The sequence below is a fragment of the Thunnus thynnus genome, chromosome 5 (assembly GCF_963924715.1).
Source record: "Thunnus thynnus chromosome 5, fThuThy2.1, whole genome shotgun sequence".
NCBI classification, from domain to species: domain Eukaryota; kingdom Metazoa; phylum Chordata; class Actinopteri; order Scombriformes; family Scombridae; genus Thunnus; species Thunnus thynnus.
In genome coordinates, this window is record NC_089521.1 from 23,927,017 (window position 1) to 23,952,135 (window position 25,119).

Here is a 25,119-nt window from a genome sequence, read left to right on the forward strand (position 1 = left end):
GTGACATACATACTTCTTCATTTTAAGGGATTATAAACCCAAAAGGCTGGGAACCACTGGTTTAAGGGAATGTACAGAGTGAGCTATGAAAATTGTTGACAGACAATCTAAGCACTTAAATAGACTAACCTGTGACCACGATAGCAATGGTTTAATCTCTCCAGCAGTCTATCATCATCATATCCTTTGAAGTGTAATTGCATCCACAACACTAAACCCTGCCTGGCCACTCGCTGTAAATTATCCCTAATAAGAGCATCAGCCAGATGCTTTTAATGGTGAATATGAAAAAATACTTACTGTGTGAAAACCAAGCTGACATACAAACACCTGAGGTCTTACTGTTTGTCTGGGAAAATATATCTCATTGCTATAGAGTATTAGCTGTTTGACTGAGGCCTCTTCCAAGTCTGCCATTGGGCTGAGAAATGAGATATTGATTTTTGGCGGACCATGCAGTAATTGAGAGAACACATCAAAACCAGAGTTTCAAAAATGTTTGTGGGGTGTTGGAACCTGATGTCCATGTTGTGTTACCACTGTATTGACTACTTCCTCAGTGCAGTGGTATCATTTGTGTTGGTAGCATTCATGATCGATCACATTCTTCTTTTTATCAAATGTATAAGAAACTTCTTCTTCCTTTCATGTGTTAGGGTTCAAACTTTCTTGAGGCATTTCTGGAACATTTCACATTATTTAGCATTTGCTCTACTCACATATCTTCCACCACAGAATCAGAAAAGACACAAGAATTGGTTTTGAAAAAACTGAACAGCTAGTGTTGTATCTACAGCTAAATATAAACCAGAAAGATCCCCCAGAGGAGGCAAGACACAGATCAACTACAATCTACTGTCTTTGAGCTATCCTCCAATTAGATCAGTGCATCATGTCCTGGCATGGCCCATCATTCTGTGCTGACAGCTCCGTGACTCTGGGAGACCCTGTGAAATTTATCAGTGCAGTCAGTCCCAACCAGCTAGCAGGTTTCCCCTTAGTCCTTTCACCAAACCCGAGATGGTTTCTGTCCCCAGTGGCCACACGGGAGACAGAATTCATTGCTAATTCTATCTGCAGGTTCCTGATACCTTACAGAGGAACATGTGGCACAGATAAATCTCTCAACACATCCAACAGCTCACTGGGAAGACCGACTCCCTAGACATGGGTTTCTGATAATGATGTCTGCTCTACTATTCCTCTGTGGGGGAAGGGGATCTGTTTTTATTCTAATTATTCTCCAGTCAAATCAAGTGAAGAATTTAATGGTGAATATATAAGGGTAACTGTGGCATTGCTTTACTTTTATGAAGACTTAAACAGCCAGTGACACTTGCTAGGGGAGAATCCACTACTGATAAATCCAGCTATTTGCTATTAAATATAGTTTTTCATCTGCAGATAGAATTAGTAAAGAATTCTGTTTCTTTGAGACCTGCTGTACAATATAAAATATATCTACCAGTACTCAACACATTTTTCCTTGAACATAAAAGTTCCTTTGTGACCCACAAAACCTTGGTGGAGGATTGTTAAATAATGAAAAGCCACATTTTAGCATTGTCAGATTAACTGGACAATGCACAGAAAGTAAGAAGATTACTTATTTATAAATATATTAACTCAAGGTCCATTTACTAGGCTCACTAAGCTCTTTAAAGTCCCCCTCCTCATAAAAATGTGTTTTGCTTCTTGTTACTTTAATTAATTGATGTATGTGCAGAGTTTGACGCTAGAAGGCTGTTTTCACATTTAGCTGCTGAAAGTGGAAAGTTTCTTGGTGCTCCCTTTAAATCTGAGTTTGAGGTGTGTACCTACTAGCATGATTTTTGTGACATCACAACTAGTTTGGAGCCAATAGACCCTGGATTTTTCAATGAGGAGAGGAAGTAGAATTTATTTGAAGAATTCGTAACTAGCTAACTGAACTTTTTTTTGTGGAAAACCCATACCAGCCACAAATCAGTATTCCAAGCAGAGTATCGTTTGTCTTACCATGTCTGGAGGGGAATCTTTAAAAAGCTAGTCATATTTTTGTGCATTGTCCAAATAGTCTAAACAAAACTAAACAAAAAAGAACACTTTTTAAATCTCAAATGAAAGGTCAAAAATCAATCAAAAAAAGGTGAAGAAGAAGAAGATGCATTTTATTTTCTTGCAAAGCCTGTCCTGTTCATAAATACTAATATAACGTTTGATTTCCAGATTTAACGTAGTAATATCAGGATACAGTTAGCAGTCAGAACTGGTATTTATTAAATTTGGGGAAAACCAATAAATATGTTTAATTAGTCAAATTATTATGATGGCCAACCTAGAGTACATTTATGTTAGCTAGTTAAACTATTTATTCAGAAAATCTCATTGAGATCAAGATCTCGTTGGCAAGAGCGACCTGAGAACATAGTTACATATACACAGGATCACAATAAGATGGTTCATATCACAATCACAAGTCATTCATCATACACACTCACAGACAAACTAATTCCAAACATGATGAAAAATATCAGCTGGTAAAACTTAAAAGTCCCTCAGAGGAATGAGTCTCTCAAACTTCAAGCTATGTTCCCATTCATTCCAGTAATAAAATGGTAGTAAAATGTAGTACTGGAAACCTTCCCCAGTTCGCAATTTGTATGATAAACTTTTAAAGCTAACCTCTCCTGTGATCTGGTGTTATGGTTATTAGGTCTGAGCTCAACTAAGGATATTAAATATTTCTGCAACTTAGAAAGCAAAACCTTATAAATGATTCTGTTCTTGATAAATAGTGACTGAACATCTCAGCTTCAGCTGCAGCTACAGTTCAATCTGAAACACAAAGCTATAGCAATGTGGGACTGTAGAGCATTTGTACTACTCTGGGTGTTTATTTTTATACTGACAAATATGGCAATTCAAAGTGACTTCTCATCTTGTTTTGGCTGAGACTCAATATGTTTGTTTGAGCATTCAGACAATCCTGCAATCCTGTGACAAACAAGCAGAAATCAGAGTTTACACTGCGGTGATATGAAGTAAATATTCTACAAGTGAATGCTTTAAACTACACATGTAATTTTACTTACTGCACAGATGGTAATTGCCCAGTCAAAACATACACATATGAATACTTTCGGGTAATTACATGCTCCTGTGCTCTCTTGGACAGAAAATTCTGTCTACACAGATCCCTTCAACAGCAAAGTGAATTTTGCAGACCAATTAGAGCCATTTGAAGAATTGAATATTGCTGAAAATGTGATAAAAAAAAACTGTCACACAGCAAAAATCTTGCATGCTAATGCATCTTATCAATTTAAACTCTCCACTAAAGTAAAGCTGACTTTTCTCTGTTGCCTTGCTCCACCAGCCACATTCACAATGATATGTGTGGTCATTAACAGTGAATATAGGACAGGCAGTGAAGTGGACTCCCTGTGGGTCCAGGCATCTGTTGCAGAGGGTTCAGCACTACCATGGAAAATTGGACATTTAGGAGCCAGCTGGAGGACCAGTCTGCCCTGCTGTGCCACCACGACTCAGGTGCCCACTGGCTTCATGCCACCACCAGCTAGAAGCCACTGGACCAAAGCAGGCCAGATGGTGCCCTTGCCAACCTACGAGCAGCCACTGCGAACTGCCCACTGTCCCCTGCCCTATCATTCAACTCAGGGATGAGTTTGGAGTCAGGATTACCTGAGGTAAGAAGTTTTTGTTGGGAGGTTGGGGGTGGGGGAGTGTGTAGGAATATAAATGGGCCCTATTACACTGTGTGTTTGTTAATGTAAGCAGCTGTAAGGTAGAGTCCGGGAATCAGTCGGTAGGAGAGAGACTGCTCCACAGGGAAATAAAGCCATCTCCAGGCTGAACTCATTTGTCTGTGGCTGTGAACTGATAGATAATTATATTAGGAGCTTTAAGTGCTCTTCTGCGATACAAGTATTACTACCATCTCCAGGGGCACAGGACAAAGTAGGGAGGAGAGGAGTCTGTGCGCTACAGCTGGGATAGTCATTGCTCTGCATCCAAATATATGGCTGTGAAAGTGTATTAAACACAAGGGGCTTGATTTAAGATCCAAATCATTATAGAACACTATTAGTATCGGGAGAAACACATACATTTAATTTTGCTTATTCAATTTACAGTGTCAACCACAGACTGTATTGGATTGGGGGGCAAAAAGTCTCGTCTGAGCAGAGGCTAACAGAAAATTAAAATCACGCTTTTAATCTAGTAGGCTATGAGATTACCAGTATTACATGTAAAGCATTAGATGCACTGTAACCTACTAACATGTACAGTTAGTCAATTTATTGATCCATACAGAGATGTTAGACTTATGATGTGCAGAATTATGGTGGTGATGGTGATGATTTGACTATTAAAGCTTATCTCAGCAAACTATTAAACCTCTATCATTGAATGAGCTCATCACCACCACATCTATAAATTGCTGTGTGAAGTACAGAATTAAGATGCTGTTGACAAAACAATCATCTCTAGGCCCTCACCTCAAGCTATTCTAAACCTCTCAATCATATCATATGATCTTCATCAGCAGATAGAATTTCATTAGTTGTCAGGAAATGGTAGACCATTAAATGTCAATTTTTTAAAAAAAAAAAAAACCTTTTGCCCATGTTGGCCTAAAAGTGGAATTTCAACTGATTCATGAGCTTGGATACAGAGGATGATAACACAGTCTCATCTCAAGGTCCATTATGCTGCTCTGGACCTTTCAATCATACCACATGATCTTCATCAGCAGATGCAGTTTGCTCAGTTGTTATGAAACTGATCTATTTTCAATCTTCTTCTTTACAGCAATCTATACTGTACAGTATGTACCGATGGCAATGAGCTCATTCAATTACAGAGGTGTCATAGTTTGTTGAGGTAAGCTTGAATATTCAGCAGATTCAAAGTCCAATCATCATATCATATCATATCATATCATATCATATCATATCACATCATATCATATCATATCATATCATATCATATCATATCATATCATATCAAGCAGGTAGTACAAATGCAGGATATGTGTCACCTTGTGTCCCCACTAGTATGTATTTATCAATTTAGTCATTGAGGTGAGATTATAAACTAATGTTATTTAAAAAATACTTTGTTTTGAATTAAGTAAATCCTCATCATTTAAGAGATGTAGGATGATTTATACATGCTTAGAAAATAACTCTAACCTATATGGAGAGAGAAGGACAGGGGCGCTTAAAAAATGTATCTCATTAGTGATCTACAAGTGGTGATGTATATTATTCAGGATAAAACATGCATATGCGTAAAGTAAACCTGGTACCACTTTATAATGAGAAAACCCTGTATAAAGGTTTTGTAAGTTGTAGCTTATGGCTTTGTTAATAAATGATTTACTAAAGCGTTATAGGTCAGTTATAAGCCATTAATAAGAACATTTGAGTTGCTGGGTTATAAAAAATCACTATTTGGAGTGAATTACCACCTTCTGGGAAAAGAAAAGGTAATCATACATATATTAACATAATATATATTATGCATTTATCAATGGATTACCAACATTTATAAGTACATTATTATTATCACTTAAAAGAAAGGATCAAGACTATCCAAAGAGATTTTTCACAATCTACAGTACAGTAGCAGCCCAAAATTTGTTCTTAATGATTTACAACTACTGTAAAGTATTAGTAAATTAATTATTAACTTTTAATAAAGTAATTAGTTAAAACTTATAAATCCCTAATAAAGTCTGCCTGGAAAGTGCTACTGTGCTCCTGTTAAAAATCACATTACTAAAAATGAATACTGCATATGGCCAATTAAGTGCTTAGTCTTCAAACATAATAGATAATGAATAAATCACATACATACCAAAGCCAAAGACAAGAATTTAATGTAAATGGAAATACTTTATTTCACTATTACACAATAACAAGCTTGGAAAGAAAAATTACAAAAAAGAGAAATGGAACAAAATGCTACAAAGCACCACATAATATAGACGACTCATAAATGTGGCAACGGAACCTTATGCTAACTGTCTTTACTCTATCTAGGGTATCATCATCATCATCATCATTGAGAATTTAGAAATCAGCAAAAATGTTTGGACATCAAGCACAGTCATGCCAGTAATAGTAATATCTTACAGATTCATGTAGCGATGATTCGGAGTGGGGGGGGGGGGGGGCGGTGATCCTTAAAGGTTCACTCTAAGTGGTGAGACAGAACAAAGAGTGGGTTTGAGGGAACTGTAGTCCATCATCTGTTTGGTATGATATAGGTTTGCATTTGGTATAAAGAGGAGTTAAGGAGGCAGGCGCGGCTCATAGAGTATTTGCAAAACACTCTTAATGCGTAACGTGCATGTGGAGCCAGATGGGTGGGGTCTACCATACAGAACATACAATAGGTTGAGCTAGAAACTGTAGATAATCAGCGGAAAGTACCTGAAGGTTAATTTTTTTTGACAATGTGATATTGTATGAATTATCCTGATTAGTAACCGCCATCCATCTGGTTTAGCAGGCTGAAACAAATCCTGACAATGCAAATACTGTTGACCCACGCCTGCGAGGAGGACAGTGAAGAGACAGAGGAGTGGTGTTATTTTTTTTTTTTTTTTACATGGAGAACACTGTACAGGTGCCTTCAGATTTGCCAGGACTAAAGGCACATGGGGTCCACTGAGCAACAGATGTGTCCATTCTGGAAATAAGAGGAAGAGAAGGCAAAGAAACACATGAGTGGATTATCATCACACTTTAACCTCGGGCAAACACTTTTTGAAGCTCGGCAGATAATATTTTCAGGTGGCGTTGCCGCAGCGTACAGACTCTGTTTGGCATTTAGAATTCCTCTGGGTGTCATTTTGGCACCAACTGATCCAAGGCAGCAATATTCTACCGAGAATACAAATGTGAATGGTCACAGAGGCGTTCTGCTTTAAACTTGGGGGAATGATAAACTCTCTGGATCACTGAAGGTTTGCAGGGACAGTACTGTATCTGCTAAACCAAAACTGCCCGTACCGACTTAATACAGAACCTGATAACAGTAAATCTGTGTTGATGTATTTGAATTTAAAGTAGATCTTTGATGTGTAAGAAGATTTTCTTAAAAGTTGGCATCGGGACTTTGAATATGTTACAGTTTTTCTACTGAGAAAGGCTTCTCTCGTTTCTGTAAGAAGTGAACTTTATTGTCGGGCAAGCAGGGAGAAAATATTCCATCCTAGAAACTCAGGCAAGGGAGTCAGTCTTGGTGGATTAGTCCCAAAGCTGAGGCAAATAATTTAGACTCACAATTGGTAATGAAGAGGATATTCACCTGCACATTTTACTCTCTCAGTGATTGTTCTGGGCCACAACTCTTGGAACAAAAGCTTGTGGAGTGCAGCTGTCTCCTTCCTGATTTACAAGGACCAATTATGCAAGTTTGGCTCAGTTTTCTAGATAGACTATCTGAGGCCCTATATATTGTAAGTACTGTGTGTGCAGGGATGTGAGCTTGTTTAATATAGTGCAGAGCAGACTGTGATTCCTTTGCTGCAGCTGATAAATAAACCGAGCATGGGAATCTATGATCTCTAAAAATCTCAACTTTAAGTATTTGAGGAATGATTCTCAAATGAAACATCACATCTTATTTAGCATCCTCGTTTCTCTTTGTTGTGCTTTTGAACAGAGAAAGCAGCATTTGTCACATTCTTATTGTGAGAAGTTTGGATTTTCCTCCTCTAGGCAATCACAGTCATGTGCAACTGTGTGTATTTTGGTAAACTAAATAGACTGGGAGTTACTCATTAATCTCCTTCTCCATTTTTTTCTGCTTCAGTTACCACTCTATTAAATTTGGTGAAATGTGTCTTTTCCATATCAAAAGCTTTGTGTACACAGGTTAGCAGATCCGAATCAACACACAGACAGCTACACCTCCAGACATACGTACGACAATGTAAAGTAAACTCAGCGATGAGATGTTACAGATGCAAAAACTGCCTTCACAATGCAAACTCTTCACTACCGTGTGCTCTTTTTCTGACAAAGCACAAAGGCTTCTCAATTTTTCAAACCATTTTTCTTTGGTGTTTTGTCTGGCACTGAACTAGACGAACTGTAATTTGCTGTTTCGAGGCTGCCTGCAGGCTTACCTTGCACTGGCACAGGGTGCATTCGGTGCCATGTTTAATCCAGGAGGAGCCACTGAAGCGTGAGATGTTGTGCTCGTCCGTGCACGTCTTGGTGATGTCGTTGCGGATGGTGTCAGCCTGGCAGGGGTCGGTGACACAGCGGGGACAGCACTCGCCCTCGGGCACCACGGTAAACTCACAGTCCACAGGCGGGCACGGCAGAGGCCAGCAGTCCACCTGCCCCTGCTGCGGAGGCAGAGAGAGAGAGAATTTGAGATGGATAGACAGCCAGCGAAGAAAAAGGAGAGAGTTCAGAATAATATCTACGCTTAGACTATTGGATTTTCAATGCCTAAACAAGTTATTCATGCAAATACACACATTTCTCCTGACACTGTGCATTTGCATGCCAGAGGGACTGTCTTCATTTGATGAAAAAAAGAAGTTGTTAAGGTACCAAGAAAATATAGATGAGCAGAGCAATCTTCCAACACAGTCAGCAATTTTTTTTCAGAGGTAAATGTTCCAGCTTCTTAATTGACTTGTTCTGGTCCCCCTCTTTCATTGTTGTTCTCATATTAATCACAGCAAACTTTCAGCAGAGGAAGCCTTATTGGATTTCTCCTACTGCCATTTTTCTATTGGCCTGATAAATCAGGTCATATATATTGGCCAACTTTACACATCCTTCCTACAGCATTCTATATCATTCTGTCCTGACCCACTCCTACTTATACTGTCATGTGTGAGCGTTTTTGCTTCACGTCTTCTTTCGAGATGAAATATGAGCTCAGACTGTGTATGTTTAAACACACGCAGATACAAAAGGCATGCACACATAAAGTTACAAGAGGCTTGATGCAAGTGTCCCACCGGGGATATTTAATATCACTGAAAATCGGCTGGCTCAGCATTTCAGAAATGCTGTAGTAAATTAGGCTGGCTATAAAGCACAGGGCTCACGTGGTGCTAATGCCCACTCCCTGCCTTCATGCAGTGTGTAAACATTTGAAGTGGGAAATCCCCCCGAGTGGTACTCTTTGCCCATAGCCGGAGGAAAGGATTGAATGTAGCCTCAGGTATTTGTCCCACACTGCGATAAGGGACATTGTCATCTTTGTCTGTTTATGCAGATGTGGCCTATGATCACAAAGGAGAGCGCTTTGCTTATACAATCAGCTTTTATTTGCCTTCCAAACAGAACGGTGTGACGTGTAAACTTGATCAACCTAAAACTGAAGCCGCTCTTTCATCTCTTCGTGATATTCCATAAGGTATTATTTTAATCTGGCTTTGCGTTCAATCTTCATGGTATCCGACTGTATTTTAATCTCTTTGCCTTTACTTTATAAGACTGCATGTTACAAACTGCCTCCAGGAGATTAAAACTAGTGACATTTATCTTTGGGAATTAGCAGCAACAATCACGCTTTCTTTTATGCACCACAACAACCTTAAGTACAACCTACGACAAAGGAAATCAATGTTTCTTTGATCTTCTGTCGATTTAACAAGATAGCAAACCACCAGTGGCCTGTGTGTGCACGTTCTGCAAAGGCCAGATTCTTGATTTCAAATGATTGCATGGGTAGCGGAGAGGGAGTCACATCTTGGTCTTGGGAGAATGTTTTGCCCATCTGCCTGCTGTCACTGTGTATTTTAAAGCCCCTGCTGAGCCTGGACAGCCATGGCTCTGCTAAGTGTAGAAGCATTCAAGGTTCATTTCACGTCCCTGTCACGCTACTGGAGCCCCAGTACGGTATCGCACAGCAGCCTTCTCCCTCGCCCTTTCAAGTGCTGCTCTTTATACTGTGTGGCTGGTGGTCCTTTTTCTTTGTGTGTATGTCTCTGTGCATCTTTAATTGAGTGTGTTTTATGTCTGCCTTTGTGTTTGAGTGGATTTATGCAGGCATGAGTATGTGTTGCCGTGGTGACAGGTGTGCCTACATTCTTAAACATGACTACATATGTGTGTACATGCGTATACCATGTAAATACTCACGTTTGTATGCTGTATATGTGTGTGTGTGTGTCCTCTGCTGCTACGACAGGCGTGCCCGTGTCCTCGGATGTGTTTTTGTCTGCTTGTGTCAACATATATATAAGTGCCTACAGTGAGCACAGCCTATGTGAGAGTGAAGCCGAGTGAACCCACTTTCAGCCGACTGTGCTTCTTCGCTGCCTCTCAGCTGAGCAGTGATTTTCAAGCTCTTCTATAATGGCTTGCTGTAAGAAATCCAAAAAGCAGCCCTCAGGTCTGGGCATCAGGGCAGCACTACAATGGAGGGAGTGGTGGAAATGGCATTGCTGTTGCTACTCAGACCATAAATCCATCAGACCGGAGCCAACTTATATTATCTACAAGTATGGTTGATCTTTAAAAGACAAAGACAAAAGTGGGGAAAAAAAAGAAGGAAAAGGAGTTGTAAAGTGCTTGTCTGGGATCCACAGCGAAGATGATTTGTGAGTCATTGAACAGAAGGAGTGACACTGGTATGTGTTACAGCTGAGCGTGGGTGAGACAAGACGGTGGGGTAGAATATAAAGCGTGACATTTGCATTTAATATGCATATGGCTATGTGGCGAGAGGTAGAAAGGTTTATTGTTTTTGTCAGATTTATTGGGAATCACTTATGAAATGCTTCCCTGTTGTTTGAGCAGCGGCAATGTGTAAACCTTGAAAAAGGCCGACACGGCAGAAGATGTGAACACAAAGAAAATAGTGCATATGCTTTCCGCTGTGAAAGATTCATGTGGCGAATACAATGCGATTTTGTTTCGGATGAGAAATAGGATTGCACATAGAGGACACACAGAACACACAGAAACACACATACTCATCAATCAACACTGCACAATCCTCTCAAAGCATGATACACACTGTTACACCCTCCCACTCTCAAGGCACACACACATTTTCTACTGTTCTCTTAACCTTGGAAGTATCCTTCGATAAAATGTATAATTCCATCAGACAACAGCGCAGAGGCTGCTTTGAATTCTTTAAAATCTCACTAAAAACCGACTCCATTTCTTTCATCTTCATTTTCTCCTCTCTGAAATGTTTCTATTGACCTCTTAATCACTCCCCCTCTCTTTGCCACAAAACTTTTCTCCTTGACTTTCTTTACAGAGCACATCTCTCATTCACAAGCATTTCCATGGAGACTGGAGTATTTGTTACATTTTCTCGTGTGGGCGCTGTGGCACAGGAATGAGTGCTTATGTTGTTTTTTTATCGCTCTCACCATAAATGAGTCTGGATAAAATCATTGGTTCCATTCCTGCAGTGTAAATTTCACAAACGTGCGGGGGATATATATTCATCCTTACTCACCAGGCACTGGCACTGCTGGCAGTTCTCCACCCACGTGTCCCCACTGCCATAGGTGAGCAGGCCGTTCTGGTGCAGACATTGGCTGCTCAGTCGAGGGTCGCACTCGGGACAGCAGAACAGGTCAGCGTTGGGGTTGTCACAGTCGCAAACCATCCTGCGGCACATCACTTGGCCAGCCTGAGCAAGAGGCACAAACGCATTTATCACATGAGCACAATTAAACATTGAACGCAGGCATGTGCATACATATACAGTGCGTGCATGAACATGTAAGGCCATTAGTTTGATGGGATCATCAAACATGAAACACATTAAAACACAATAAACATATGGTAATAATAAATATTGTAATAAAGGATAAGTAGCCTGTCCCTGGCAACTGTTTTGAAGCTGTCGTTTATGATAATTCAGTCTCAGATAGTACTGTAGGCAACACACACCAAACTGAAATATATGAATTATGAATACAGAGTACTATGAGTTATGAATACTGATACACTGCAGTTCTTCAGGAGTTCCTGTTCATCAGTGAGATATTTGGAGAACTGTCTTGTTGTCTCAGTGATTTAAGGTGCCTTCCACATACAGGAAGTGCTGTGGGTCTGAATTTAACTCATTACCTTTGTCACAGTCTTCTCTCCTACTCATATCTGGTGTTACCATTTCAATGTTCAACTGTCTGAGGCAGAAATTTAATGAATATAAAAGCATTTATTCCCCATATATGTTGGGACACAATACCATGGACCAAGAATATATATACAGTAGGTAAAAAAAAAACAGCTCTACTTAAATCTTCTTTAGAGTGCTAACAAAAAGGACAAAGATCTGGAGAATTAACAAATAGGTAGGTGGGTGAGCAATCACAAATTTTCTTCTCGCATTTTTCTTGTACTAAATAAGTGCAAAAGTCAGTCTAAAGACCATAAAGATCCAAGTTTCCATTTCTACCAATAGTCAGTTAGTGCCACCACAATCTTTCTCAACACACATCAAAACTGCGCTAATTAAATAAAAATTATCTTCATTTTTTTAATCTTTTAGAAAGTGACCTCACATACAGGCGACCCATCTGGTGCTCCAAGCAGATTTAAACAAACTATTTGCATATTGCAAAACCTCAGTCTGGACACAACCCACTCTTTGTCTTTTCTTTGATGTTTGACCTTGGTTTCCCCCATCACTTAGTCCCAGCTCACCATCTAATATCCAGCTGTGTCCGCCCCCCTCCAAAACAATAACATGTTTACTCCCCTGCTCCCTCAACTGCTCAATACAACTAATTTTGACAGGCAGTTCTTCAATCTCTAAAATCAATTAATATGACTCATTTAATTAGGGAGCCATTTCTGCCCTGGTCCTTTGTAATCAAATGAATAATTTGCTGCTTGATCATTCACTACCGACACTAATCCACTATAATCACCTTCCACTACTGTCAGACACTTGGCATTAGGTTGAGTGAAATGCTGAATTGTAAAGTATGACTGGTCCGTGACCTGATAATCACTGAGGAAAAATGTGTTTGTGGTGATGGAATGAGTTTTCTGGACTAACTGTTCCCAGATGACTTGTCACTTTGGTGTCAGAAATCAATCAAAACGACTACATCCAAAAGTCTGAGTCATTCTGGCAGACCTTTAAAACTCACTACATATAGCTACTGCACTTTAATTAAATTGCTCTTCATCGTGGCACTATTAACAACACTGTCAGATCAGAGTTTATTGTACTAGTGTTTTCTATCTCTCCCTTTGTCTCGCCATGCCCTACACATTTCTTGAGCTATTTAAGAAGAAGGAGGGGTGAAGATGGAGTCAGTCTTTTAATTTTTATAAGAATTTGTTTAAAAATTGTGGGAATGAGGCATTTTGCCAGTGCATTAATATAGCCAAAACTGGGCCCATTCACTCATGTGTCATACTGTATGTCATATATATCAGTGGATTTTAAGAACCAGAAAGTGGAAAAAAGAAACTCCTTGATGTCTTGGTGCAATTACAGACGGTACCAGAAGCTAGCTCACTCGCTACACAACTAGCTGGTGCAGTAGCAAGCGAACATGTCACTCACTACAAAAACACAACAAGTGAGCCTGATGAAACATACATGTAACATGCTGCTTGCTCTTCCACTTGCAGAAAATGTTTATATAAATACCAAGATGTTGGTGAAGAGCTGAGTGTTTGGTATGTGGCAAGCCTTATATTCACTTTTGATTCTTTTGCATTGTCTGCAATGCAGGAGTCGGCATACATTTATAGCATTTTTAACTTCTGTTTTGGCTGCTTTGGGGCATAGGAACAAGCTGTAAACACAACACTGACCTATTAGCACCTTGTAAAGCTGTTATGGCAAATGTGTTAGTACACAGTTGCCTATTTACGCATCCAGGAGACACAGAGCAACATTAGCATAACTCTAAACAACAGGGAATTTCCTGTTGTTTAGCTGCTAAATGCTCCACTCTGTTCACTTGCTGCTAGTCGCTAACTGTGTCTGTCAGCCATTTGGCAGGTAGTGTACAGTGGGTTTACAGGGGGACCGCAAAGTCAGGTGATAATTCTTTGTGGGTTTGTCAGTATGAACAACCCTTTTCATATTACACATACTCATTTAATCCATCGTAAATACACAAGTATTGATTAGTGGAGCTTTCACGCACCTACATTTTGTATTCAATCATGTGTCAATCTGCAGGGTACTGCAATTTTAAAGCAGTGAATGAAATGGCATTAACTAAAGTGATATGGGACTCTATATCACTTTGGCAACTTGGCACATATTCTCATATCAAAGTTTCCCATTTAAACAAGTGAATGCTCTGCAACAGTTTATTAAGCTGCTGTGCGGCAAGCGAAGCGAATCCACTGAACCTGGTGATTTTATTTGAATTATTATTATATATTTTATGTCTGTCACAAGTGGTGATCATGAACTGCAACTTCCCCAGGTGAAATCTGACACTATTAGCTCAAAAGAGGGCATGTAATTGTTAATCCATTCACTGTCTTATGTCAGACACACTGATCTAATTTAAAAAAAAAAAAAAAAAAAAAACTTCTAATGCATTGTCCACCACTCCACTGTGCTTCGATACTTTTTTCAAATGTCACTGACAAAATAAGTTGACATTTGTTACTGATTGGCGCAGTAGGGGACTGCATCATTCATACCAATGAACAGTTTTACAGTTGCTATGTTGTTCTTTGTTTAGACACTTACACAGTAGAGAGAGAATAAACAAAAGAGAGAAAACCCAATCCTAGACCAGTTGGGCACACATGCAGTAAGAGAGGAAACATCATTGCTCAACTATCTGTGGCACTGGGCACATTTTCTCTGTCTCTATCTGCCTCTTTATCTTTTTTTTATTATCATATCCATCTTTCCACTTGTCTGACTCTGTCTGTTTCATCCGATCCATCTACCTCTGCTTTGGCTACTCTCTCTCTCTCTGTCTGTGTATTTCTCTCCCAGCTCTCTTTGTCTCTGGCACTCAGTGTACATCTCCCTCTGTTTCTTACCTGGCAGGAGCACACAGAGCACCTATCACTGTCCAGCACCCAGATCTGCCCACTGTGCTTGACCTTGTTGTCATGGATACAGTCGCCGGTGCAGTTGTGCCCATGGGGGCAGCGACAGTCATAACCTCCCTCCAGGTTGAAGCACACTGTGTCGTTGGCACAGGTGTTCCTCCCCGTCTTGCATTCATTAATATCTGCAGAGAGTACAAAAAAGGTGACATCATACATATGCTCAGTGCAGGTAACACAGTTTATGCATGGCTTGTGGAAATGGGTCCCGTTAATGTCCCTTTTGTTATGGTGACAAAAGAGCCTGTTTTGTCACAAAAGGATTGGAAGTTTTATCCCTGGAGGGGATCCATATGTATCAGTGAGCAGCTACATTCTAGCAAGACACTGACCTGCTCTCTGTAACTGTAAGTTGCTGAACACAACAGCTTCAAATACAACTGTAAAATGCAGCAATACAACAATTTTTAGATGTTGGGGGAAACATACAGAATACAATTGTAGTGTAAACAAGAAATCCATTTGTCAAATTATAACTTTGCTTTCATAATAATAATGGATTACATTTATATAGCGCTTTATCTTGATAAGCACTTCACCGGGAAGGGGGAAAACTCATCTCAACCACCACCAATGTGTGGCAACCACCTGGGTGATGCGCAGCAGCCATTTTGCGCCAGAACACTCACCACACATCAGCTTGAGGTGGAGAGGGAGGGAATCATTCAGCCAACACTGGGAGATGATTAGGTGGACAGATGGAGTGAGCCAGGTTGGGAATTTTGCCAGGACACTGGGGAACCCGGGTGCCATGGGATCTTTAATGACCAAAGTGAGTCAGGACCTTGGCTTAACGTTTTATCTTGTCTCAGGACGGCATCTCCTGCAGCACAGTGTCCCCGTCACTGCACTGGGGTGTTTGCAATTTATTGGGACCAGAGGGAAGATTGCCCCCTACTGTCCCACCAATACCACTTCCAACAGCAACTTTGTTTTTCCCAGAAGGTCTCCCATCCAAGTACTAACCAAGCCCTACGACGCCTGCTTAGCTTAATTTATTCAGCAGAAACAGGGTGCATGTTGGCATGGCTGCTTTGTGAAACCCAGACAGGTTTGGGTTTTTTTTTTTTTGAGAATGTCTTTAATGTGCTTTTTTTCCTGCCTCTCCCTACTCAGACTGACAGCAAAGATGGGGTCAACGAGTGGAGCAACGCTAGCACTATTGTTACAGGCAATGCTTCAATGTTACGGTAGATTGAGGGTTACATTTTGACAGCTGACACTTCTCCTGACAGACTATATCAGAGAGAATGCTCCAGAAAATGAACAGGCTGCAAAAAGAAAACTGACATTTTGGTAGGAAAGCACACTGATAATGACATACCTATCTAATCATACCAGTACTTACAGAAGTGTAAAAAAAACATCTTATTAAACAAAAGTTGCAGAGATTGTGATGGCAGATCATTCAAATATTTCAACAAAGTTCTGCTTAATTAAAAGACAATTTAAGGAAGAAGAAGAAGACCCTTTGTGATGGAACTGAGATGTTGAATCAGATGCCATTCAATAGAAAATGAATGCAGTGTTGTCTATTAATAAGGCATTGTGAAGCCATCAGATGCAATGAAAAGGAACCAGAATTTAAATCTCATTTGGGTGAAAGAACTCAGAAAATTAGAGGTTTAAAAAATGGAAGCAGAATAATAAGAAAAATTTTAAAAAATCTGGCACAACTTCCCCTATTTCCAAGGAGATGGGAAATATTTTTAAAAAAGAAAGAAAGAAAGAAAAACTGAGTAAGTGTGATATATTGTGGAGCAGACTTTGTGGCATCAAAACTTCAAGTTTAAGTTCAAAATTGATAAACGTGTGAGGGGACAAATTATCCTGGAAAATAGAATTTATTATCACATGTGATTTAAGTGATTATATGATGTGTTTTAGTTTAAATTCATGACATGAAACCTTAATGAAATGTCAGTTTTAATTTAATTATATATCCAAAAGCCATGAATGCATATATGTGATTTTTTTTTTTTTTGCTGCTGCATATGTTAAATTAAAAATGTGACTCCCCTGAGTTATCAAATTGCAAATCATATAATCAAAATTCAAACTTTTCCTCTTCATATTTTTCATATTTGTGTAAGAAAAGAAAAGACGGGCCACTCACCTACACATGACTCCCCACTTGCGGAAAACAAGCCGTTGTCATGGTAGCCATCGCGGCACTCACAGTGGTACCAGCCGGGCAAGTTGACACAAGTGGATTTACTATCACACTCGACAAAGCCATCTGCACACTCATCAATGTCTGAAGAGGAGAGAAGAGAAAAGAGAAGAGAAGGACATTAAAGGACCAGTGTGTTGGTTTTAGTGGTATCTAGCGGTGAGGTTGCAGATTGTAGCCAACTGAATACCCCTTCCAAGCATGTAGGGGAACCTATGGTGGCCACGGAAACTGTGAAAAATGTGAGAGACCCTCTCTAGAGCCAGTTTTGATTTGGTGTTGCAACACAGTGGATTCTGTGGAAGAGAACCCGCTCCCTATGTAGATATAAAGGGCTCATTCTAAGGTAACGAAAACACAACAATTCTTGTTTTCAGTTGATTATACACTAATGAAAACAGACTTATGAATATATTCCATTTCTGCCAAGTTCATTCCTCTAGATGCCACTAAATTCTACACACTGCACCTTTAAGACATCCATATAAAATCTTGTTGGTTGCAAAATATGCTCTTTACAGTGAGAGGGTTATTGAGCTCCATTTTTGCCTAGTAGGCATATTCAGCATTGACTGATTCATAATTGATAAAACAACGTGTCTAGCATTTGAGTGAATGTAGTCCGTAGGCCTTATTGATCAAGCATACTTGCATAGCCACAGAAGGACATTTGTATCAATAAAAGATAGCAAGGAATGAATGAATCTAATACAATAAGCCTATACTTAGAAGCAAGAGACATAACAGGGTTAGATTGTGAAATGCCAGTAAAATCCTATACAGTCTAATCCACCAACACATGCAGGTAAACAAATAAATCCTTAAGTGTGTGCACACTTTTATTGAACTTCACTTGGACATAAGGAGTTTCTATGATGTGCAAAAAAGCTCAGCAAAGGGCTTTGACACACCTTCTAATGCAGCCTGTAGGTGGTTGTCAATAGATGGAGCTGATGTGTTTTCACAGAGTTCCACTTAGAAATATCCTTGACTCTGCCTCCTCCTTCAGCTCCTGTCTTTAATACGAGACTTAAAATACAAGCTCTGACTTTGTCCTCTCTTATGTGTTTCTGTTTTTTTCCCTTGTCATTCTCTATTTCTATCCTCTCTTTTTATCTGTGTTTTTCCTTTTGAGTCTTATTCTTCTGTTAACAAGAGACCAACGTTCAAACCTTTTATTTCAACAAGCAACCATCCAACAAACATCCACCAAGAACAAATCCAATATAATTTGCAATAATGCAGAAAACACATGAAGAGACAGATCAGATCAGATATTTCAGCTAACATTTAATTAAACTAAGGGCCAGGCCCACACGAGAGAGGAAATAAAGCCTGATATTACACAGTAGGGCTAAATACGTTAGGCCCAGACATGCGCCGTGATTAAATGTGTCTGCATAGCCAGTGATGGCTTTTTTATGATTGTGCATGATGCATGATGCTCTGCTCTCATTATGAAAATGGCAGTGTGCCGTGTCTGACCTTCTCTACGACCTCCTGCAACAGTATCCCCCATAGAGCGACAGGCAGACGGGCTCATGGTCCCCCACCGCCCAGGCAGTAATGGGATTAAGATCTATTGGCTAATGAGCCCTCAGCCTTTTAATAGAATTTCTGCAGCAGATTAACCGTTGATCAAATGTCCCGCAGATTAGGGCCTTATCTATTTAAAAATTACCCGCATTTGTCTGAGTCATGTGCAGGTTTGCAGGAAAAACCTACAGGATCTTCCTTTATTCAGTTTTCCATAGTGACCAGGTTCAGAAAGCTCTCTCTTTCCATGCGGCAGACTTTAAAAGGAAAGCTCACATTTCACTAATTACATCAGTTTGGTGAGAGCAGAGCACCTCATTTTCTCCCCTTAGGACAGCAATGCTGGGTTAAAAGGACACTGCTTAAAAATCATGAGTGTCCAGCAAATAGTATAACTAGCCTATCTTTGAAAATTAATATAAATTCTCCCCACTCCTGAAGAGAAATATCCAATGCTCTTTGTTGCTTGTGAATTTCAATGTGATAAAAGCACAGGGAGATTTTAAAGGGAAAAGCTACAAGAGGTGTATTGCCAGTATATCAAAAAAATCAAGCTGAATTTGTTCAAATCATCCTCTTCTGCCCAATAAGACAGTCTGAAATCGTTCAAAGTACAACCAAGCAGTCAGATACTATTTATAACAGACTGATGGTGAGTCTAAAAATATGCAAATGGTTTATTTTCAGCCAGTTTCATTCAAGCATTTTAAAAAGTTGTCTGGCTATCACAACAGAGGGTTGCACTCGGAACAAAAGATCCATCACTTTCTCTTTAATCTGCGCCGAACCTGTCAGCTACAATTATGACATGATGCATCTAAGCCTGCCGTCAAATCAGCTTTTAAAGTGCTGCAGTGTTTTAGGATAGTGAAACTCGCTGTTGTCCCACCTAGGACTTGACTGAATTTAACATGCGAGGTATAACATGCTCACAAAAGTCTTGCCTCTTCCTTTATCATCTTGCGTAAATGATAATGGAAGATCATTGTAATTAAATCATCAACAATGACAATCAGACGGGGGCGCTGCCTAGAAGCTCTGTAACTATCGAATGTTGAAGCTTTGTCTTTCGTTGAGTCATGGATGTGGATGGTGCAGTGCTTTCACTTGTTAAATCATGTCATGTTTTTCCTCTCTCTGCTCTGAAAAAACGGACTCCACAAACAAAATAAAAACTTTCTTTCTGTCTCTAAGTCCTGGAGAGGTCAAGGCCACAGAACAACAGTTGTTTTGGAGTTACCTTGCTGACTGGAAGACATGGAACTGACAGAGAAATAACTACAGAAAGAGAGGAGGAGGAGGACAAGGATGGAGCAGATGAGAAGGACAGGGATAAAAGGAAGGAGGAGGAGGAGGAGGAGGAGGAGGTGGTGGAGGCAACGAGGGAAGAAGAAGCAGGAAGAGAAGGAGGAGATGGAGGAGTAATAGGCGAAGAGAGACAATGAGACAGACTGCAGTTATCCTACTCGTTATCCTGAGTGGCAGTCTGGAAACAAGGGCTCTATTAAGGCAGCTCTCAGAGGACGAAGCAAGGAACAAGCGGGCGGTCTTTCCTCTGCACCCTCCTGGGCTTGTTATGCCACTCTGCCTTGAACAACCCCCTCTATCTTCTCTGTCTTCATCCCCTGCCTTCACCTTTCTGTGTGTTACTTTTTCACTTCACCTGTCTGTCTGCCTGTCTGTCTGTCTCAGAGCTGAAGCAAAAACAGAGGTGCCTTCGTCATCACCTTTGCTCATTCCAGTTTGCGCTTTCTTTGAGCAGAAAAAGGCAGAGTTTAGTCTAGCCTGGCCTCTCTCTTCAACCTGCCCTTTCATTGTCCCTGCTCCCGCCAACCTCTTCACTTTGTATTCACTTCCTATTCTGATCCTTGACAGTTACAGAATTTTCCTTTTACCCCTTCCTTCCCTCTTTCCTATCCACCGCTGTCGTTTTTTCCTCTCATGTCTTTTCCCTTCTCTGACTGACAGATAGCCCTGCGGGTTGGGATGTGGTTCTGCTGCATTGCAACATTCAGGAAAGAACCCGTTACTGCTGCCATATGTACATCTCCAGTACAGTAGCCTAATGCAAACTGATTTCCATTTCCATTGAGGACTACCTGATAATCCTGATAGGCTCCAGGAGGAATTATTCAGAAACATCTCTGGATCTCAACTCAACCTCTCCTCTTGCTCCTAAGTCAGATACCATTTGACAATAAGTGGATTTTAAAATAAACTGAATTTGCCATGTCAGATCACATTTACTATGATGGCTGCAAAACCTTCAAGTCAACAATAATGTGTACAAAGCTGTTATTGGCATGTACATGACACAGCGATAAGGTAAGAAATGGATTGTGCATTGCTGCTCTTTTATGTACAGTAAAGTGTAATTGAGTGATTGTCACTGGTCCTCAGTCTTCATTAAGAGAAAGAGCGAACTCAAATAATCAATCAATCATCATGAAGCCCCAGGCAAATTGAGTTACACACTGGGTTCTTGAAGATGAAACAGACACTGAAACGCAAATCCATATCCTCAAGCACTTGAGTGGGAAAGTGGATAAGTAATCATGGTAAATTGGACACAAGCACAATAGCTGCAAGCGCATACAGAATGCAATCACTGTTTCAGTTACCTATAGTTGTAAAAATTCCTGCACTCTTTAAAGTCAACGTAAAATCACAGTTAGTCATTCTTTGTTACAGTCACAAATAATCAAATAATATAAGTAGTAAATTTCTTATTTATTACTTAAAGAAAGAAAAACATCTTTGGAGGCACAACAAATTCTCACAAATTCTCCTTTACCCCCCAGTCTCTGAGTGAGAGGGCTAATGCAAGTGTTTTATTAACCCCCGCGCTGGCAGGGGTACCAACACACAATATAAACAAATTTGTGCTGGCAACTGGTAACTGGAGCCACAGCTTTAAAAAAAGGACCATCTTATTAGCGGGGCAATTTAAAGCTGCACTAATCAATATATTTATATTAACTATAGAAAAAAATTACTGTAATGTGAAATGTGTTGTTCATGAGGACGAACATACAGATCATTATCACCCAACTCTGCCATTCCTCTCAGCTATACAGAGCATTTTAGAATATTTTAGCTCGTTGTTTTGGTTTTATGGCCACAACTTTTGCTTCACTTTCACTGCTCTCATCAACACTGAGATGCTATTTTCACCAAAAAAAAAAGCTCTGATAAGCTCAATAGCTACCTGCCCAGCACCAAACAAGACAAAGTTAGCAACTAAATGGTGAACATAGTGGAGCATTTAGCTGCTAAAGAGGTAGATATTTTCCTTGCATGGTTTTCAGGCACTTATTAAGTGCCAAGTCGAATATATCTGAGAAAAATATCTTTGATAAAAATCTTTCTGGAAGGTCCCAGTTTCCCAGTCGAAATTATGACTTGGAGGTTGATGGGAATTCTATTTACATGTCGGAAACTCATAGTTACCGTAACTCCGAGATGACACAAACGTGGCACAAGTATAAAGACTAGAAGCATCTAAACTGATCAAGCTTAACATTAGCAGTTATATTTTTTAAGGTTATCGATACTCTAAAGTTGACTATCTAATTAGTTAGCTAGCTTGCAAAATTACAGTAGCAGTGCACTTTTCAGACTGTCAGTGTTTGGTAGCTCACTCAGCAAGCCACAGCACAACACAAGATGTGTTTCCATGATTGTGGATAATATGGAGACATTTATTAGCTAGAAAGCTAAAATGGGTTGCGGTTCAGAGTCTGCGGCTCTTTTTGTGTATTGTGGCAAGCTGCTATCTGACTGCTTGTTGTGTCATCAGTCAATAATAGAATAGTGACTGTTACTGGTTCATGCAAATACAGTCTCAACTGAAATTATGTAATTGGCTAAAGAATTTCGCTGTCTATGAGGCCAAAAACAATGGCATTCTGCCTGGTATATGGGCAGAACAGAGGAACAATTATTAAACCAAATAAATAAAACATTTTTTCCCCAAAAAGAGGACACAGGACATATAATATACATAGCATATTTGTAATCTGCAGCAGAGAAAAACATGAAAATTAATTTCAGTCGGACTGTAAAGCGATGTGACTGTCCAGTGCTCACTGCAGTTCGCTGCACTGCAGCAGCTACAGCGGCAAGCTATCCCTGGGAGATGTGTCATTTAGGTAGAAGCAGCAGGTTGCGCTCAGCTAAACGACAGCTCCGGCCATTAGCAGGGCCTAATTAAGACACACTAATTACGGGTGATGGAGTGAGTGCTTTGTAAGGCCGTCTCTAAATAAATAATGAATACATAATCATTGTACTTAAACAAGCCGCTTGAGCTTAAACAGTCACAGGCCCCCGGGCCTTGTGGGTAAATCCTGGAACAAAAGAGGGAGAGAGGGAGAGCTGAAGCGATGCATCATGGGAGCTGTCAAGGGGCGAAAAAATTAATATGTTTTTAAATATTCACTACCTGTGCCTGAGTGTCGGGTGGGAGGTGCCCAGGGGAGATTTCAGCTATGATGAGTTTGTGATGTTTTTTTCTTGCCCCCTATTGTATAATACACACTGTGGCCCCGGCTGTTTAAAATTAAGCAACAGCAAAACAATTTAACCTAGACAGACCTGTTTTCATGTACATGTATCTGTTACTACCTGTATCTGTTAATATACCTTTTCATATTTGGCTGACCATCTATTTGTATGACTTTATGTTTTGTCCTGTTGTTGCTTGTGTCGATCTGTCTGTCTAATAAAGTTTTGTCTGACTAGCAGACAGTTTGTCTTTCTGTCTAAAACTCTGACAAGCTTCCCAGAGCTTGACATCAATGTAAATGAGGTCTAAGGGAACAAATTGTTTGTCTGGCCCCATTCTGCTCTCCGTCCTGGTCAATATGCCAGCGTGACCTCAGGGCTTCACACTCCTTTTCTCGCAGCCTTCAAAGTTTCCTTAGAAACTCACTGGCCAACCACTTGTCCTCCCATCCTCTTTCTTTTCACTGTTGCTATTTTTCCTCTTCCATTTTTACATCTCATTATAAATCACCTCCTTTCAGCTACCCCTCCTCTTCTTCTCTAATCTCCTCTCATCAGCCACCCAATATCACCCAAAAATTAAATATCTTCTCCTTTCTTCACTTCTCAACTCTTTCTCTGCATATGTCCTCCTGAAACTTCAGTTCCTTCTTTTATTCCTCACAGAACTCAAGAGAAATCTAAAGGTGGAGAGACGGTTGCAAAACGAGTATTTTTTTTGGCAAAACAAAGAATATGGAAGCTCTGATGAAAAGGTGCTGTTTCATTTACATAAACAGAACGTTCCTTTCTTTCATCACATCATATCTCTTTATGAGAGTATCACTTCTGAAGAAGAAGTGTGCTGGTAAATGTTCACGACTTGAGAAAATGAGAGTTTTTCCTACCAATAAAACATCAATTTACAGTGTAGGTGTAATGCACCAGGGTTCCCTGATGATGCTCTTGAACATAACCCTCCAGGAGTGTGTAGGAGTTACAAATCTAAATTGTATCTTTAACACCAACATAAAAATCTTTTATCTCTTTCTCCTTGTCCTTAAAGAACATTGTCGATGCCACACTGGCCTCTGTATGATTCAACACTGCTGATTAAAAGTGCTTGTGAGGACCTGAGACTGCCGATGAATTGAAAGATGAAAGGGAGAGGTGTCCATCCACAGCATCTGATCAAATGCTCTTCTCCCATGAGCAGCCTACAGCGTTCTTTGAGAAGCTAGCAAGAGGCCAGCCAGGGACCGCAGAGATGGCCATTAGTTATAGGACTGACAGCATAGTGACAGAAAATTTTAACTGGTGGCCAAGCTTCCTAATAGGCTTAGAGAGGCTTGAAAGCAGAAGATAATGAGCTCAAAATAAAGGAAATACAAGGAATACCCCCCCCCATTCATCTCATAGGAACAGTTCAGCAATTCAGTCAATAAAGACATCTGAGACCTAAACAGAGGAGGATGTTCACAGATGTTGTGCCCAATTATTTCATGTAGGGACTACAGGCTGGTAAAAAAAAAAAAATCTTTATACTCCCGGGCTCTGTTTCCTAAAAGCATCTTAAAGCTAGCATTGTAACTGAAGACATTCTTAGACTTGTAGATTACGAGTTCGTCCTGTCCACTTATCTAAGAAGACTGAACACCTTCAGAGGATTTATTTAATTTTAATATATGTTTATTTAATTTATGCTCTCTGTGTATTAAAATGGTATTTATACGACATGAGAGAATATCTTTAAATGCAAAACATAAATAAAGTATTAGCCCTGGCTAATATAAAGGGAAATTACTGAGGCTACAAAAATGTTTCATCTTCCTTTCAAGGAAATATTTATGAAATCAGTTATTTCTG

General features: G+C 39.9%; 1 protein-coding gene across 1 annotated transcript in view; it reads right to left on the minus strand.

Annotated features, from left to right (window-relative positions):
• Positions 1 to 5,883: 5,883 nt before the first annotated feature.
• The window catches only part of nell2a (neural EGFL like 2a), an 80,221-nt gene continuing 60,985 nt past the window's right edge, over positions 5,884 to 25,119 (minus strand). Inside the window, exons 16-20 of the mRNA XM_067590292.1 lie at positions 17,176 to 17,316; positions 14,991 to 15,184; positions 11,464 to 11,640; positions 8,147 to 8,371; positions 5,884 to 6,702 (exon numbers count right to left, since the gene is read on the minus strand). Coding sequence (XP_067446393.1) covers positions 6,661 to 6,702; positions 8,147 to 8,371; positions 11,464 to 11,640; positions 14,991 to 15,184; positions 17,176 to 17,316 — 779 coding nt within the window. The 3' untranslated portion in view covers positions 5,884 to 6,660. The remainder of the gene's footprint in view (positions 6,703 to 8,146; positions 8,372 to 11,463; positions 11,641 to 14,990; positions 15,185 to 17,175; positions 17,317 to 25,119) is intronic.